Source organism: Pteronotus mesoamericanus, unplaced genomic scaffold (assembly GCF_021234165.1).
Source record: "Pteronotus mesoamericanus isolate MK-2021 breed Mesoamerican mustached bat unplaced genomic scaffold, CSHL_Meso_final contig_164, whole genome shotgun sequence".
NCBI lineage: Eukaryota > Metazoa > Chordata > Mammalia > Chiroptera > Mormoopidae > Pteronotus > Pteronotus mesoamericanus.
The window spans coordinates 14481768-14499289 of NW_026555065.1; the positions used below are offsets into that span (position 1 = coordinate 14481768).

A 17522-nucleotide genomic window follows, 5' to 3' on the forward strand; every position below is an offset into this window, starting at 1 on the left:
AAATGATAGATACTGGGTTACCAAGAAAACTAAATGAAATAATATATGGGGAAGAATATAGAATGAAACTGACACTTAGCAAACACTCAGAATATTAGTTTTATTAATGTATTAATATTACTAAGTTATTAATATTAATTTCAAAAACTTCATTTTGAAGTAGATCGTGAAGGTTGCCACATGAAGGCAACCTGCAACTTTCACTCTATATGTGTGTGACTGTTGTGGTTCATCTCTAATGTCATAAGTGGCACAAAAGATCACTCTACTAGCTGAATAAAATGTTAAAAACATAACCTCTTTTTCATCTTTTGAATCATTTCTTATTTTGCAGGAAAAATAGTATAGATCCTTATTATTTTATTTTCTATCCATTTATATGTTACACATTTTTTAAAAAATTAACCAAAAATAGTTTTTGTGATAATGTCTTGAAGTTATCTGTAATTAACAAAAACAGTATATTGACAATAAAATATTGAAACACCATGTGATGCTTATGATGCTGTTGACCATCATCATCTCATTCCCATCCCGTATTCCTTTGTGTTTTGCATTGTTGTTCCTTGTGCATGGAAGATCATCTGCTCTGGATTTCCATGAGCTGAATGAGGATGGAGAGCTGTGGCTGGTTTATGAAGGGTTAAAACAAGCCAACAGGTTATATTTGTCTCCTCAAAACAGAATGTTATTAATTTGTTGTTTTTCTTACTAACAGTGGCCTCCTGACTTTAAACTCTATATTTCTTGTGCTTTAATTGTCTTCTTAGGTAAATTTCAGTGAAACTTGGAGTGTTCACCCAAATACCTTCCTAAAAACCCTCTCTAGTAAGGGATGCTTTTAAAATTGAAACAGAGTGATGGTGGTTATAAGAGTTACTGTCCTTTAAGTGAAAGGTGCTATATCTAAAGTTCCCTTCAGACACTAAAATGTGGGAATATCTCACTAGGAGTTGGAAGAAAACCAAAACCTTTCAACTAGAGCTCAAACCTCTGTGAGGAAGAGATTAATACCTAATTACTTAGTAGTTTCTTGTTTGGAATAATGATCAGTCTAAAGGATATATGTGCCTATGGCGATGTGCCTGCACTCTTATATATTATTGGGTTGGCCAAAAAGTCTGTGTAGTTTTTTCCATAAAATAAAAGGTTTTTCATTTTCACCAATTTTATTGATTTGGATATTTTGAATGTGTTGTCTATATCCTGCTATTGGCTTCTAGTGGGTAGAGGCCAGGGGTGCTGCTAAACATCTCCCAATTCATAAAACAGCCCCACAGCAAAGAATTATTTGGCCAAAACGTCAACAGTACCAAGAAACTTCACACTACTTTTGACATATTCAATCAGTCACAGCACCTTCTCCATACACTGCACAAATCTTTTGCATTTCAGCTGTGTTTTTACCTTTCTTGAAATAATAAAGCATAATACGCTGAAAATGTTCCATGTCTCCTTCCATCTTCAATATTAAAATGGCTGCACAAAAATTTACCAATTTTGATTTTTTTTTAATGCATGCTGATATGACAGCTGTCACAATCCAATCTAACAAAATTGTTTTGAGTGAAATTAAAGACAGCTAAGCACTACTAGAGCATCGTATGGAAAAAACTTAACAAACCTTTTGGCCAACCCAATATAATCATGCTGCCTAACAGCAGTATTAAGTACATGATTTGGCATTCTGTGTGGTTATTGTGAAGTTCAAATTTGTGAAAGAGCAAATCAGGAGGGTTTCCTGCATTGCTACAGCTCAAAATAATTATCCAGACTCAACATGTTAAATATGTTTAGGGGAAAGCAAATAAAATTGAAACAGCAACATCTTTCTAACACAGATACTCGTCTGCTCTAGTAATATTTGTATCTTAAAAATCTCATAAAAATTACCATTTTAGTAATTAAGTTTTAAAAAATACTTAATATGCTATGTGTTCAAAGGGCTTCCGCTTATTCTGCTTTGTTTGTTCTAATCATAAACCATTGTCATTAACTTTGTGGTGTTATTGGTTCAAACCCTCTTGAAATTTGATACTTACTAAACTATTTTTAGTTTGCTCTTAACAGTTTGCTTGCAGGGGCATTAATAAATTTTTGCCGCGCAGTTGGTAACCAAGGGGATTAGAGTAAAAGAACATCTTTTCCTCCTTCATGCTAAATAATTTCTAACTGTAATTTTGTTTTATGTTTAGAAGGGGGGTGAATGTAGAAATGGGGGCGAGGGACACAGGTAATGGGAGCCTGCTGTTTCTCTGTGCTGTTCTCCCTGCCAGTGCTGTGGTCTGCTTACGGGCATGGCTGACTTGTATGTTTGTGTTCACAGGAACAGTAATCCCCTTTGTTGGTCCTGTTAATATTTATGGTCTAAAACCATGTCTTGCTAGGATTCTGTTACTGATATGGAAGTTTATGGGGACAAAGAAGATGACAATTTTAAAATATTTGTATATGAAATTTTAGAACTAACTCTCTAGATTTGGGTAAATCTGTATATATTTCAGAGGAGCGCTCCAGCGTTTCTGTTCTTCACAGATAAGTGTAGAAAGTAAAAAAAAAAAAAAAAAATGCGACCCTTGGTTGCACCCTCTACCTGAAATTAGAAATGCTGAAATTCTTAAAGGCATATTTAATTAGATCAGGAGCTTGTAATCTTGCTCTATAGTGCAGTTATTTTGTGGCAAAGGTACTGTCTTTGCCAACTTAAGTGCTAGTTTGTAAATGTAGTCAGCCAGACTAAAGCTATGTCTTCTAAATGATTATTTTACTCATCATTCTGGTGAATGAATAAAGGAGCTAAAATTCCCTTGCTCCTCAAGGCCTTTGAGAACTTTATGTTTGTAGCAGGATCCATAATTCAGAAAGACAGAAATGTGAACATTTGCATCCTTTTCCAGTCTTGTTTGAGTTTCCTGACTTCAGTCAAGTGAGAGGTTACACAGTTGCTTGTGCCCCCGCCTTTCCTGCCCTTGTGAGTGAGCGCAGAGCCTTGCCCCTACCAGGCAGGCACTCCTGCGATCTCCCTTTCCTATCTGTGTGGCTTCTCCACAGGCTCCTGGAATCCCAGCTCCAGTCTCAGAAGAGGAGCCATGAGAACGAGGCAGAAGCCCTCCGCGGGGAGATCCAGAGCCTGAAGGAAGAGAACAACCGGCAGCAGCAGCTGCTGGCCCAGAACCTGCAGCTGCCCCCGGAGGCCCGCATCGAGGCCAGCCTGCAGCACGAGATCACCCGGCTGACCAACGAAAACTTGGTAAGGGCGGGGACCTGGCCCGCACGCTCCTCAGCAGGCAGTGCCGAGCTCTGCCGCGTGCCCCTAGTTTCTCCTTGGGAAGGCTCACTGCCCTACACTTGCTACCCTCTCACTCAGCAGAGACAGAGCGAGGAAAATAGGACTCTGTTGGCAGAAATGGAAAAGGCACGTGTGCAGGTTTTGTTTCTCACAGAAGGCTCTCTCAGGCCTAACTTGGAGGGTCTGCAAGGTATCGTCCAACTATATGCCAGGCTTTTGGTATCCATGTTTCTACATAAAATCTGTATTGTAGTATCAGCCTGGTTTTGAGAAAAGCTATTTAGAACTGGTAGTGTTTTGTCTTTTTTTAAGTCACGGTTTTAATGATCTATAATAAATAGTTTGGATTTTCTGTGATAGTTTAACAATCTGAATTACCCCTCCATTGCTCCTTTAATGATCATTTTACATTACAAACAGTTTTCTAGTGTCATCTATTTAACCATCTTTTATATTAATCAGAAGCAAAGCCCGAAGGTGTCCTTTTCACAGCCTGCCGTCCCTGCGAGGGCAGGAGAACAGCATGCTGTGGGTGGCTCCGCTGTGGGCGTGGGAGAGAGGGCTGAGGGCAGGGTTTGGGCTCTTCCCAGAGTGACTGAAATATCACTGGTTTGTGGGGGAGATCTTCTGAATCATGAAGTATTTTTGCGATGTCATTTTATGACTCAAGTATATTGTTGCTTAATTAAATTTAACTAACAATGCTTAAATGCCTAAGAATTGATCAATATACTAAATAATATAATAATGATTGATCAGTGTATAAATTTTCTGCTTATAAATGATTGTCTTCAAATACAAGGTGAAACTGTGAAATAAGGATGCTTCTGGGTGGCAGGTTCCCAGAGTTTTTTCACCAAGTTGATTAAACATTCCCTTGCAACCTTGTCTGTAGTAAATTTTCTTGGTAATTTTCCATAGCTAATACAAAAATAAACTGAACCCCAAAATTCTAAGCTCGTAGACTAGTTAATGAGTTTGTCTGAGGTTTAGGAAAACCCTTTGTAGGTCAGCTGCTTCTCCTGCCTCACTAATTGACTGACTGCTAATTCAGGAGAATGGTCTCAAGCTTATTTAAACACAGAGAATGATGCACTTTTTCAAAATTATTTTAGTTTCTCAATCTTAATTGTGCATTTCTTTAGGAAACGCTTGAGCAGAATGTTAAAGCAGCTGTGTAGGCCTAGTTCTTGGAAACACCGCCCTGCATAACCGCCCTCCCACCCACCCCCAACGCAAACACGGAGATGGTGTTTCTTCCTCCTCTAGTGAACGTGCTTCACAGGCCTCCCCCATGCTGCCTCTTAGAGAAGGAAGGCGCACAGCTTCTTGCCAGCCTTCCCACCTTCAAACAAGAGTGCCAGTATTGCCATTATTCTCACTCTCACTTTATTTGCTTTCTCTACTCTTGCGACAGCTGCTGGCCCCCAAAAAAGTGCAGCAATGGGTGAGAGGGCGTGAGGAGTGAAATTTTAACAGAACAGCCTTATCTGGGGACCATGGACCACCACTTTGTTCACCTGCTGAATGATGGCATCCTGGCTATAGCCTATTTCCTTTGAGCATGTGAAAATATATGTGTACAGTTATAAAACTGGAATTATCTGTACTACAAAGATCAGAAGGCAATGGCAGGTGACAAATCAGAGCCTTTTGGGTATATACTGTTTCATTAAGTCTTAAATTTTTTTTTTTTTATAGCAGCTTTATATATTGGTTACAAAACCTAAGCCCACGTACAAAATTAGGAACATATTTAGGTGCCTCTTTTGAAAGAACATTTTAGTTTTTTAAAACTGAGTTTAAAAAATAAAAACAATGCCCTAAGTCTTAAAATATTTTAAAATTGATTTTACTGAGAGGTAGCATTCCCCTCGAAGACACAGAGAAAAACAAATATCCATTGTGCCTGTTTTTTCAGTATTTTGAGGAATTATATGCAGATGACCCTAAGAAGTATCAATCCTATCGGATTTCACTTTACAGACGGATGATTGTATGTAAACTCAGAGTGCTTTTCTGTTGTCTCCTTCGCAGCTTCTAGCTCTCTGTAACTGAGGAGCTGCCTGCTCCTCCCCAGGAAGTCTCTTCAAAAACTTTTCACGAAACCTCTTTCTCCCTACAGCTGTGTCTGAGCCAGTGGTGTCACCTTTGTCAGTGTCCTGTGTCCATTGTCACGTTTGGTTTGTTACTAACAACAGGCCAGCAGTGTGATGGAAGTCAGAAGCCAGAAGCCCCTATCTAAGTTCAACTGCCCTTAAAACATGCCACAAAACTTACTGTGCATTCATCAAAATTTATTTTGTCTCTTCCCCTTTAAATGAAAACATTCCACTGGAATAGCAGTACATTTTACGAGCATTTAATTGTTTTGCCCACATGGAGTCTACTGGAAGAGACTCCACGGTGAGCCTGCTATCCATCACGCTGTAAAGGACCTCACTGCATTGTATATTTTAACATTTGGCTTTTTTTGTAGCTGCATTTCCCATGCCTGCCAGTTTTAGCCAGGTGGTGGCTCCACCGATGATGAGCTTTTCTGTGAAACTAACAGCATTGTTTCTGTGATTTTGTGCCTGCTTTCCTCCTATGCATTTTACAAGACCTATTTTGATCTTTTTGTTATATTTCTCATTTTGATCTTTAGGATTTGATGGAACAACTTGAAAAACAAGATAAGACTGTACGGAAACTGAAAAAACAACTGAAAGTATTTGCCAAAAAAATTGGTGAACTAGAAGGTATTTCAAACATGTTTTATGACAGTTGCTGAATCTTGGTTTTATATTGCTACAGTAGTGGCCTAATAGGTTTGCATGTGACTATCAGATGATAGCAAAACTGACTTTCAGCAAGCCTAGTGTCTGTGAAGTGGATACTTTCATTGCAAGATGGGGGAAAATGTTCTTTTCATTGTAGAAAAAATTTAAAAATGAGAGAATCCATTCAATAAACATCGACGACTATCTTCTATATGTCAGGCACTGTGCTAGGCAGTATTGCATAGAGGATAAGAGACAGGATTCTGGAGCCTAGTCTCTTGGGTTCAAACCCTAGCTTTCTCCTATTAGGCACCTGATATTGGGCAAGTTACTGAACCTCTCAATGCCTCAGTTTTCCCAGGTCTTAAATGAGAATGAAAATGGTCTACCTGATGTGATTTGTAAAGATTAAATGAGTTAATAAGTGTAATGCATTAGTACAGTTCCTGACACACAGTAAATGCTATATATATAACTTAGTTATTATTATTGCTGTTATTCTTAGTATTAGGGATACTAAGACGAGTAAGACAAAGTCTGTATCCTCAGAGAACTTAACCATGTAATGCAGATAAAAAGAGAAATAAGAAAAAATGAATTATGGTTATAAAGAAATAAGATTTATAAAAACATCTCCTAATTTATATATGATGATGATAGGAAAATACCTTGAGAATGAATTAAGTATCAGTTATTATTATATACAAATGAATCTCATCTTGTGCACTAGTATGTTTGTTCTTTCAGTAGGTATTTATTTAGGAGCCAGGAATATAGAAGTGAGCAGGGCAAAAGCCAAATTCCAAACTTATTCCAACAACACTCTTATTGTTCAAGAGTTTCAGGGACACTCTTTGGAATTGCCTTCACATCTATGCAAACTGTTGTCATTTTGACCAAAAATGATACTGTGTCGTCTGACTCCCCATCCATTCTCCTAATGTCACTCTGACTAATTCTTGCCTGGCTCAAGGAGTGAAGAGTCCCTAACACTGGGAACGTTCACAATAATTACCATGACTCACTGTGTGTGGTTTTCATGCCCCATCATGCCCGGCCTATCGTAACTGTTTCTTCTCTTTGGTCTTCCTGCCTCTCGGTCAAATTCTGCTCATCCTTTGAAATCAGAGACATATGTTACATCCTTAAGAGCATCCTTTTCTGATCACGCAGACCTATGGTTCTATCTTCTCTGTACCACAATTTGACTAATATCTTTTATGGTTTTTCACTGTCATATTTTTAGCAGTTTTTCTGTTTGAATTATTGACTTCCTCAGTGGACTGTGAGCTTCCTGAGCAAGGGGTCACCTTTTATTTCCCCCTTTTTCACAGCACCTAGTATAGTATCTGACCTATTATAATCATTCCATAATGGCAGCATGGATGTTTAGTTTGAAGAGTATAATATTCCCTTGGATATACAAATGCTGAAAGATATATTTAGAAAACAGATTACTTTGCTGTCATATTTTATATACAGTCCTTTAGCATTATGTGATTCAGATATTACATATCTGAATAATGTATTGAACCTTCAGTCATACACACAGGCTAAAATGTCTGTTGGCAAAACTTTAAAAACCTTTATTCAGAGAACTTTTCTGCACTTAACTCTGCACTAATTACATCATGAGATGATAATTAGATAGCAGAGTATTTGCTTGAAAGAAACTGATTTCAAGGGTATCAATTTGTGAGATTTTTATTTAAAACTCCTAATAGTTTCACTTGTTATTTTAAGTTTTAACTCAGCTTTAATTGAAGAGAGAGATTGGGATATTTTAAGATGTTAGCAATTTTAAGCCATAATTCAATCAGAAATCAACTCATCTGTCAAACTATCCTGCCAGCTATTTTCTTAAACATATAAGTAGCACTTGAGAAGGCAATTCATAGACTAAGGGAAAAAAAGGACATTATAATAGTCTTAAAAAAAGGTTGTGTTAAATGATACAAGTCCAAATAATAAAATGAGATCAACTGAGATCAAATGAAATTTGACTGACCAGTTGCTGAGAGCAATGTCCCCCCACCTCCCAAAGTTAGAGGACAGAGGTGACAAGACTCTTCCAACACTTTTTTCTTCCAGTTTCCTCATCCCCCATTATACAGAAAATCCTGGGAACATTTAAAAATTGTATTATATTTTTAAAAACATGTATTATAATATCCTGTTCTTCTGGTTGAAAATAGCAAGACTTTTGCCTCCTACTGTGGGTTACACTCTAATTACAGAGATTGTTTTAGAAGCCAATGAAAACTTTTTTAAACGCCAACATATATTTTTTTAGCAGAAATTACATAGCTAAATGGAGAATGTTTCAAAATTTGATATGGTTTGGATTATATTTTAATCCAGGAGTGGATGTTCCATCTCAATTTTCATGGCATCAAGGAATTTGGAACTTAAAGAATTCTAGAGATGAGTTAATCATTTTGTGGGAGAAAAAACTGAGGCCCAGAAACTATAAGTGATGTCCAAGGTCTCAGCCAGTTAGTGGCCAAACTATGCCTAACTCAAGCCTTCTGAGGACCACTGATGTCTCTCCTTTGTGTCATATTTTCCAGCAGAATTTATCTATTTATAGGAATTTAACTGTCTCAATTAAACTTGAGATCCAGATCTTCCTGGTACCTCAATGAAGAAAAATAAATTTTAAAAAATTCTAGTGTCCTTTCCTTTTCCAAGACAAAAAAGGTTTAGAAATATTTTTCCCTCAAGTATAAAGAATCTATGAAGTAGAAATAGGGATTGCTTCAGGTCCTTCTGGGATGTTGGTATTAGATGGCTCATTGGACTGAATGACTCCCAGGGTCTCTTGAATCTTTGAAAACTGGGGTGGGTGTTCTGGCTTCTCCCTTTCTGACTTTACATTTACCTGATACTGATAAGGGCTGGCATTTTATTTTAATTAGTGCAAAGATGCACTAATTAAATGAATCAAAGTCATATTAAGCTAACATCTACATCTTATCTAAGTTTTTGTAAAGACTCAAGTCTCTGGGGAGAATTCAAAGGCAGAGAGAGCCCTGGCTGGTATGACTCAGTGGATTGAGTGCCAGCCCACGAACCGAAAGGTCACCAGTTTGATTACCGGTTAAGGTACATGCCTGGGATGTGGGCCAGGTCCAAAGTTGAGGATGTGCGAGAGGCAACCAACGGATGTATCTTTCGTACATCAATGTTTCTCTCCCTCTCTTTCTCCTGTCCCGTCTCTAAAAATAAATAAAATCTTTTTTTTAAGAAAAGGCTTAAATAATAGAAATAAGTAATTAAGTAAGTAAGCCTTACTTACTTAAAGGCATCCTTAATAGAAGTATAGCAAATTTTAACTTTGACTTTTTTATACAGAACCAAAAATATCTTGATTAGAGATTTTGCAAAAGGAAAGTGAAGTTTTCTTTTAAAACATGAAATCTCTTAATAAAAATATTTAGCATATTTCATAAATTCTGAAGTACACAATTTTTGACATTTTAACATCTCCGAAATCAGGATGTGTTTCACAACTATTGATGGGTTACAGCTTAATTGGCAATGTTTTCCTTCTTTAGTGTTATATAAAATAATGTTATTTCATAATCAATGGCCCCATAGATATGATGAAATCAGTAGGTTTAAAGCATTCTCTTTGTATCAAATGGAGTCCAGATATGTACATTTATTGGTAAACTTAACATGCTGAATGTATTTCCTCCCAGTTTCTCCTCTTAGGATTGTTTCTGTGGCTGAAAAGAACTAGTAATATAGATAGTGAGGATGTTATTTCTTTGCATTTTATATGCAGCATGTACGTGAGCTGGGAAGGCCACTTTGTGTGGACTTCAAAATCCTGAGGCTGTTGTGTTTAAACTGACTCCAGAAATAATATATGTAAAACTGAATAGTCTAAATCTTCTATCGCTTGTGCAGACACATACAATTCACAGTTAGTCTCGTGGCTTCCAGACGGCATCATGCATCTGAAGCACTAGATGCCACAGCCCTGGTTTGTCCAATCACAGGACAGTCACTCCTTAGATACCACCGTATTGATGGGCGGTGGTGATCTTCAGCACTGGCAGCCCTGCTGTGCGAGGCTGCAGCAAGAAGTGGACAGGTGTCACCAGCCTCTCTGCTTCATAAGCAAAAGCACTGACAGGAGATGGCGTTCCCTCGGGTAACCTCTTCCAGTGGAGGTGGCTTCCGAGAACCAACACAGGAATTGCCCAGTAGAGGCAGGAGCAGCATGACTGTCACCCTGTGGAGTAAGCAGCATTAAACTTTCCAATGCATCTGATCTGCATTTGTTCAACAAGTCTCTGAACTCCAAATAGATTTCTTAACTGCCCCCTCCTACAGAGAAAACAACCTGCTTACTGGCATGTGTCTCCAGAAACACCACCATAACTCTAACTCGTGTGTTCCCCTACCTTCTCTTGCATTCCCCATTCAATTCTCAATTTTGAGATGATGTTGGAGGCTTTTTTTTTTAATCCTTAGCATAACTCTTCTCCAGCAGCAGCTAGTGACAGTAGTGACCACTTTTAACACCTGTAAGGCTATTAAGCAGTGGTTGTGCTTTAATAGTTGCAACATCATGGTAGGACTTTTGGCACTGTACTAAAAACAAACAAAAAAATAATATTTAGGAAATCACATTAAATGGAAGTGGTTTTACCTGCTCATGAATTCTTTGGGAACGAGGGACAGCTGGTGAAAGTTAGGTCTTTGCCTTGGGAAGCCTCTGTGAAAAATAATACATTTCATGCCAACTAGTGTGAAGAAACCCTATCCTACCAGCTATCTTGATGTGGTCTGAACTGATTGCAATGATACATTTAAAGTAAATGGTCTTTTTCTCCAATGACTACATTCATAAAACCAAAAGTAAGGGGGAATCCCCTACACTCTTTCTTCCTCTTTGTTTTTCCTTCTCTGATTTAAGTCTAAATATCTTTAGCCATTTATAATTAACAATGATTCATTAACCAAGAAATTAAACCACTTACTTTGGGGACACTTAATCTTATTACAGAGTAAATTTATTATTTAAAAAATGCTTTTGAATCAAGTAAGGTTCTCTGATGTTGATAGTAGCCAAGCACTGGTGGCTGTCAGTGGCTTTACCATCTAATCTTGCCATCTATAGGCAATGTTAACAGAACAAGTGTTTAAAGAAGGGACAATTAAGTGGCACATACGGCATGTTTCTGCTGTTACAGAATTTATCATTTAGAATTATAAGAACATGAAACCTTCTCATCTTCTCTACCTGGAAAACATTTTCTTCTCCCGTTTATTTTTTACAAAGTGGGCCAGATGGAGAACATATCTCCAGGGCAGATCATTGACGAACCCATCCGTCCAGTCAACATTCCCAGGAAAGAGAAGGATTTCCAAGGAATGCTGGAGTACAAGAAGGAAGATGAGCAAAAACTTGTTAAGAACCTAATTCTGGGCAAGTATTTTCTTTCTTCTGTTCTTCCCCCACCCCCCCACCATAAATAGCAGACATTTATTTCTCCCCGTTCTGAAGGCTAGGAAGCCCAAGAGCCAGGTGCCAGTTAGCTGAGTTCCTGGTGAGACCTCTCTCGCTGGCTGGAGAACGGCATTCTTCTGGCTGTGTCCATCAGTAAACAAGGGAGCAGGGGAGCAGAGGGCAAGTATTTTCTGCACGGGATAAAAGATCTTTCTGGTACATGTGTCAGTGGTAGAAGAGACCAGTCACTAATTTTCGAAATATTCAGCACCAGCTTCTTCAGTCATCATTACATACTTTGCCTTATAGTGCTGCAGAAGCATCCTGACCACATATGTGTCATTGGTCAGACTGCGGGGACACTCGCCTAGGAGGCAAGTCCACCTATACGGATCCCTTGAGGCCAGGCCTTCTCAGCTCTAGCTGCACATTAGACTAACCTAGGAAGCTTTTGAAAAGTATTGTCGTATGGTCCCACCACAGACTGATGGCATCAAAATCTCTAGAGGGAAGAGCCTAGTCATGTCTAATATTTTTAAAAATCTTTCAAGGGATTCTGACCCCTTGTGACTTGTAGCCACAGTTGAACACCACTGCTCGAGGGTATTTAAGTTCCTGAATTTGTTTTCCTTACTTTCCTAGAAAGTGTATGACTAAATATATCAATAACAACAGCTCAGTAATAGGGAGAAAATAACAAAAGAATTAAGGAAAATATTCCAGCAATGGAAGAGGAGGGCTGGAAGAATGAAATGGGCGTGGAAGAAGCACTTCAGGGCAGCGTAAGGCCTTTGGGTGAATCTGAGCCCACTGGCTCTGCGAGAATACTTTTTAGAAGAGTGTGAGCAATGATTAGGGAGTGTGCACAGCCTGAAAGCTGTGAACTGAAAAAGCTGAAACCCTCTCAGCCTCTGCATAGCGTCCTTCCCCCAGATGCCAGGGTGACGGCAAGGTGATTGGCAGTTGTACCTGATTTAATGTTCTTAAGGTTCCTGGCATTAAACTTTGTACTATATATAGGTGCACAGATGCTTAAGTTTCCACATGATCTTTATTTAGCAAAAATATTAAGGAACCACTGGTTTTTAAGCATAAAGTTTAAGCAAAGTTTCATCAGTTCACTAAACATTTATTATGCTTTTACCATATGCCAAGCATTTTCTAGGTACTGAATAACAAAATAAAGTCCCTATTCTCATAGAACTTACCTTCCAGCGCAAAAGAAAATAGAGGAAAAAATAAACAAATATATAATGGGGTAGAAAGGATAAAGAAAGAAGGCAGGTGTACTAGTTTATATAAAGTTGTTAGGAAACGCCTCCTTGATAATGTGGTTTTTTGGCAAAGGCCAAGGAAGTAAGGAAGCAATTTATGCTGATATCTGAAGAAAGAACATTCCAGGCAGAAAATAGTCAGTACATGGGCCCTGGGATGGGAGTGTGCCTGGCATGTTCAACCCATAGCAAGTGAGACCAATTTTACTGGAGCACAGTGACCTAGGGAAGGGGAACATGGCCAAATCACATAGATCGTGGTGAGGACTTCATTTCGCAAATGAATGAGGTGAGAACCAACTTGAAAGATTTTCATAACAAGAGTGACATGATCTGATGTACATTTTCTTACAGAATTACTCTGGTTGCTGCATGAAAATGTACTACTGGGAAGCAAGGGATGAATCAGAGAGACCAGTTTGGAAGCTCTCACTACAATCTGGGAGAAAATGATGGGGACCTAGATTAGGGCAGCTAGTAGTTGGATTCTGGATGTGTTTTGTAGGTAGAGCCAACAGGATTTGCTGCTGATGGATTAGATATGTGAGAAAAAGAAAGGAGACAAAGATGATGGCAGGGTTCATAACCTGAGAAACGAGAGGGCTGGAACTGCCATTTGCTGAGATAGGGACAACTCCTAGAAGAGCAGGTACCACGGGGAGTCAAGTTTGTCTTGGAAGGGCTCAGTGTGATGTGTCTGAGCTGAGATGCCAAGAAGGCATTTGGTACAGGATACTGGAATTCAAGGGAGAAGTCGGGGCAGGAGATAGAGATTGGGGAGTTGTCATCGCGTAGACAACTAAAATTCACATGTTCCCACTCTCAAGAACTTCTCTTAATGAGCTATTAAACTGCTTTTTTATGTGACCTCTTTACCCTGAATGATTGACTCGTACATGAGAACTGTGCTTTTATTATCTTTCCAAGCATTTCTCGTGACTTTCAATGTTATATAAGATTATTTTTTCTCTTTTTTCAGAATTGAAGCCACGTGGTGTAGCAGTCAATTTGATTCCAGGGTTACCAGCATACATCCTATTTATGTGTGTTCGCCATGCTGACTACCTGAACGATGATCAAAAAGTGAGGTCATTGCTAACGTCAACAATTAACAGCATCAAAAAAGTATTAAAGGTCAGTTCATATTCAACAAAATTCTCATAATGAATATTAATGACAGAATCTGAACCCAAGTACTTTTCCTTCCTTAGCTGTGAGCTAAGATGCCAGTTATGAACACTTTCCAGCCTTAACTGCTACCTTCCACTGCAGGAAACGTTCTTACAGATTGTCTGTGTGCCTTCTTTCAAAGCAGGGCTGGGTTGAACAGTAATCAAAATTAATTTGATATAATTGCATTTAATTGTGGAGTAAATTGTTTCTTCATAGACAGAAATAGTTTACTTTAAGGTCTTACTTAAAAATTTAAAATATTTAGTGGAGTCCATTATATATAGGGAATATGATGCTATAGTTAAAATAGGTATTAAATAAGTTCACTAATATCTGGCTCATTCATATAAAAAGATATCTGATAAAATTTTAAAATTTTTCTTCCCACTTTTTTGCAACTCACCCATAATTTTCCTTTTAACCTGAAACGCCTGATTCCACGTGAGAAACCACACCCAGGTGCTAACCTGAAAGGAAAGACTTGGAAAAGGCTGCAAAATTATGTAATAGAGTAGAAAGTCCTACCTAATAACTCAGCAATCACTGAGACATGTTGCATAATCCTCCTCCTGCCTCTCTAGAAAAACAAGGAACATTATTCTTAGTTTTAACTCAGGTATTTCTGTAAGGAGCTAAGAGAATGTGCCCCAGATATTTGGCTTTCTGATTATCTGACTTAAGGAGACCTTTTAGGATGGAGATAAGCAGATAGTTAACATTCCCAGTGGACTCTCAAATCTGAGATGGCTTTCATGAAATATTTTTTATTGTGGTAAAATATACATAACAAAAAAGTATACCATTTAACCATTTTCAGTGTACAGCTCTGTGGCACTTAAGCACATTCATATTATTGTGCCCCCATGAAACATACCCTCCCCCCAGCGTGTGGTCATGAACTTTTGACAAATGCTAGTTCTCAGTCCCTATTGCTAAGATATTCTATATAGTTACATTGTATAGTGATTACTGAAGCATGGAGTTTCTGAAAATTTAATATTTAAAAAAAAATTGGTGAATATCTTCTGAATATAATTCATTTCATTTTTGGTATATTGATGCTATATTGTCCTTAGATAGACTCTAAGCTTTACTATTTCTTAAGTCAACTTTTACAAAAACAACAAAACCAAATAATGGAGTTTTCTTCCTCTCATCTTAATTGCAGGAAGGCATTTATGTAATTTAACTAATTATTGTACCAGATTGTTTAAAGATTAAAAAGTAGAGGGTATTAGAACATAATACCCTTTTAATACCATTTAAGAATGATATGCATTTGTCTCATGACCCTTATTTGATTTGAAGTGTATTTGTCTTATGCTCCTGTTTTGATTCGGCAGTGGGCTTTTATGAGATGTGCCACAGTTATGATGAAGAGCCAGGCAGCTTCCCCTGGTCTACTGCTCTGCTCAGGACTTCCTTCACCCCGGCTTTTTTTTTTTTTTTTTTTTAAGATTTATTTATTTATTTTTAGAGAGAGAAGGAGAAAGAGAGGGAGAAAAATATCAATATGTGGTTGCCTCTTGCATGCCCCCTACTCAGGACTTGGCCCACAACCCAGGCATGTGCCCTGACTGGGAATTGAACCAGCGACCCTTTTGTTCACAGGCCAGGTACTCAATCCACTGAGCCACACCAACCAAGGCAAGACTGGATCCTGTTTCTGATTCACTGTTTAGCAATTGTATTTTATATCATTGACAAGATTTTTAACCTAATCTGAGTTTTAGTGCTTTGCAATCTTTGTTACTCTGTTTTGTGCTTTTAGCCCTTTGCTTCCCTTCAGTAACCCCAAGGGAAGTAAGTTTGGGTAAACTGTGGCTTAGAGAATTTTTTTCTGCTTAAGGGAACTGTTAAGCTAACATCCACAGTGAATCACTGGGAATAACTTTCTCATAGCAAAAAAAAAGAAAAGGTACCGAGCAAAATAAAAAACAACTGATGAACCTAGTGGTTGAAATTCTATAACAATGATCTCAGGCTTTACAACTGATTTTTATAATTGTTTATAATGGTAACTGAAAGAAATGGGACTTCTGGTATCTGTGCATTATTTTCAGGTTGTTACTTCCCTAAAGAAAAGGCACATTTAGACTTATCCTCTCTTTCAGAAAAGAGGTGATGATTTCGAAACTGTTTCCTTCTGGCTTTCCAACACTTGCCGATTTTTGCACTGTTTGAAGCAGTACAGCGGAGAAGAGGTGAGAAAACCCTAATTACAAAACCAGCGTGCTAAAAAAACCCAGCATGCTATACTTTCTCTGATTTTTTTAAGGAAAATGTTTAACCATTTGTTAATTTAGAAACCTGAATTCAGAAGTGGCTTGGAAGTGCATAGCTTTGTTTGATGTCTATTATTTACAGAACTAGTTTCTTACTTCTGAGAGTTGGTATTATGAAAAACACAGTAGATATATAATGAGCATTGATCAATGAATAGTTGCAAAAATGAATTTTTTTGTCAATCTGTGGAAGTGGACTAGTCAAGAATTATTTTTAAAAATTAATCAATGTCAGCTTACTATAATGCATTAAAGGTGATAAGTTAAGACATGTCCAAAAATCTGTTTAGCTTTCCTTTGTAGTGATGTGTTCATCAGTTGTTTGACACTCTACTTTTTCAAAACTGTAATGTATTAATAATTTATTAAGAGCAGTTTAGTATGTATCAGATAGCACTTACCATACATTATGTTATTTAATTCTTACAACATTTCTGAGAGGTAAGGATGCAACCCAGTTTTACAGATGAGGAAACTGAAGCGCAGTGAAGTTCATCAGCTTGCCCCAACCCTCTCAGCCATAGGATTCTGGGCTTGCCCGCCTCTGAGAGACTGTGCCCCTCACCACTGCTCTCCGTGCCACCCCCTCTTTTGCCAGGAGGGTAGATAGAAAAGCTGAGCAGGAGCCCGTTCTGAGCGCCCAGACAGAGGCTGGGGCGGGGGCCTCTCCAGGCGAATGATGGGAAATACAAATGTGAGCAAATATGATTCCTGAGAAGAGGGGCTGACAGACCAGAGTCCCCCAGAGGGGCCATGAGCTGTCTTCTCATCCCCCACTTCTAGACCATGTTGTTAAGTAGGTTGTAGGGGGGCCAGATGCTTGACTGTGGACAGAATCCATCAAGTAGGCTGTTGCCTTTGACAGGCGACATCTGACAAAGGTACCTCTTGAACAGTCGGCTTTCCATTTTAACAAATACTACCAAAAGGTAAAAGTCATGTATGGATACCGTGAAAGTCAAGTTCTTTATTTATGCACCAGTCTCTGTAGAAATTGATCTATTTTAAGAACATTATATGTGCTCTTTGGGTGCAGTATCTATAAATAGGACTGTATTTAATGAAATGAAGTTTAAGAGGCTAGTACTTTAGATAATTTAGTGTGTGGCAGTAAACCTCCTGTTTCATAAGTGAAAAACCATTAATTTTTTTAAGTTAAGTTCTCCCATCTTATTTCATTGACATTGCTATTGGAAAGGCTTAAATGCTAGGTTACCAAGTTTAAATATTATTCAAAAGCTAGTAAGAAGTGGAATTTTAAGATGGAAACACACA

General features: G+C 38.1%; 1 protein-coding gene across 4 annotated transcripts in view; it reads left to right on the forward strand.

The window, feature by feature from the left end:
• The window catches only part of MYO5A (myosin VA), a 165246-nt gene that overhangs the window by 138462 nt on the left and 9262 nt on the right, over nucleotides 1-17522 (forward strand). Inside the window, exons 30-36 of one of the 4 annotated variants that reach the window (XM_054565413.1) lie at nucleotides 580-660; nucleotides 3052-3250; nucleotides 5211-5285; nucleotides 5937-6030; nucleotides 11348-11494; nucleotides 13769-13923; nucleotides 16077-16166. In XM_054565413.1, the coding sequence (XP_054421388.1) occupies nucleotides 580-660; nucleotides 3052-3250; nucleotides 5211-5285; nucleotides 5937-6030; nucleotides 11348-11494; nucleotides 13769-13923; nucleotides 16077-16166 (841 nt within the window). The remainder of the gene's footprint in view (nucleotides 1-579; nucleotides 661-3051; nucleotides 3251-5210; nucleotides 5286-5936; nucleotides 6031-11347; nucleotides 11495-13768; nucleotides 13924-16076; nucleotides 16167-17522) is intronic. The other 3 variants (XM_054565414.1, XM_054565415.1, XM_054565416.1) reach the window with 3 other exon arrangements.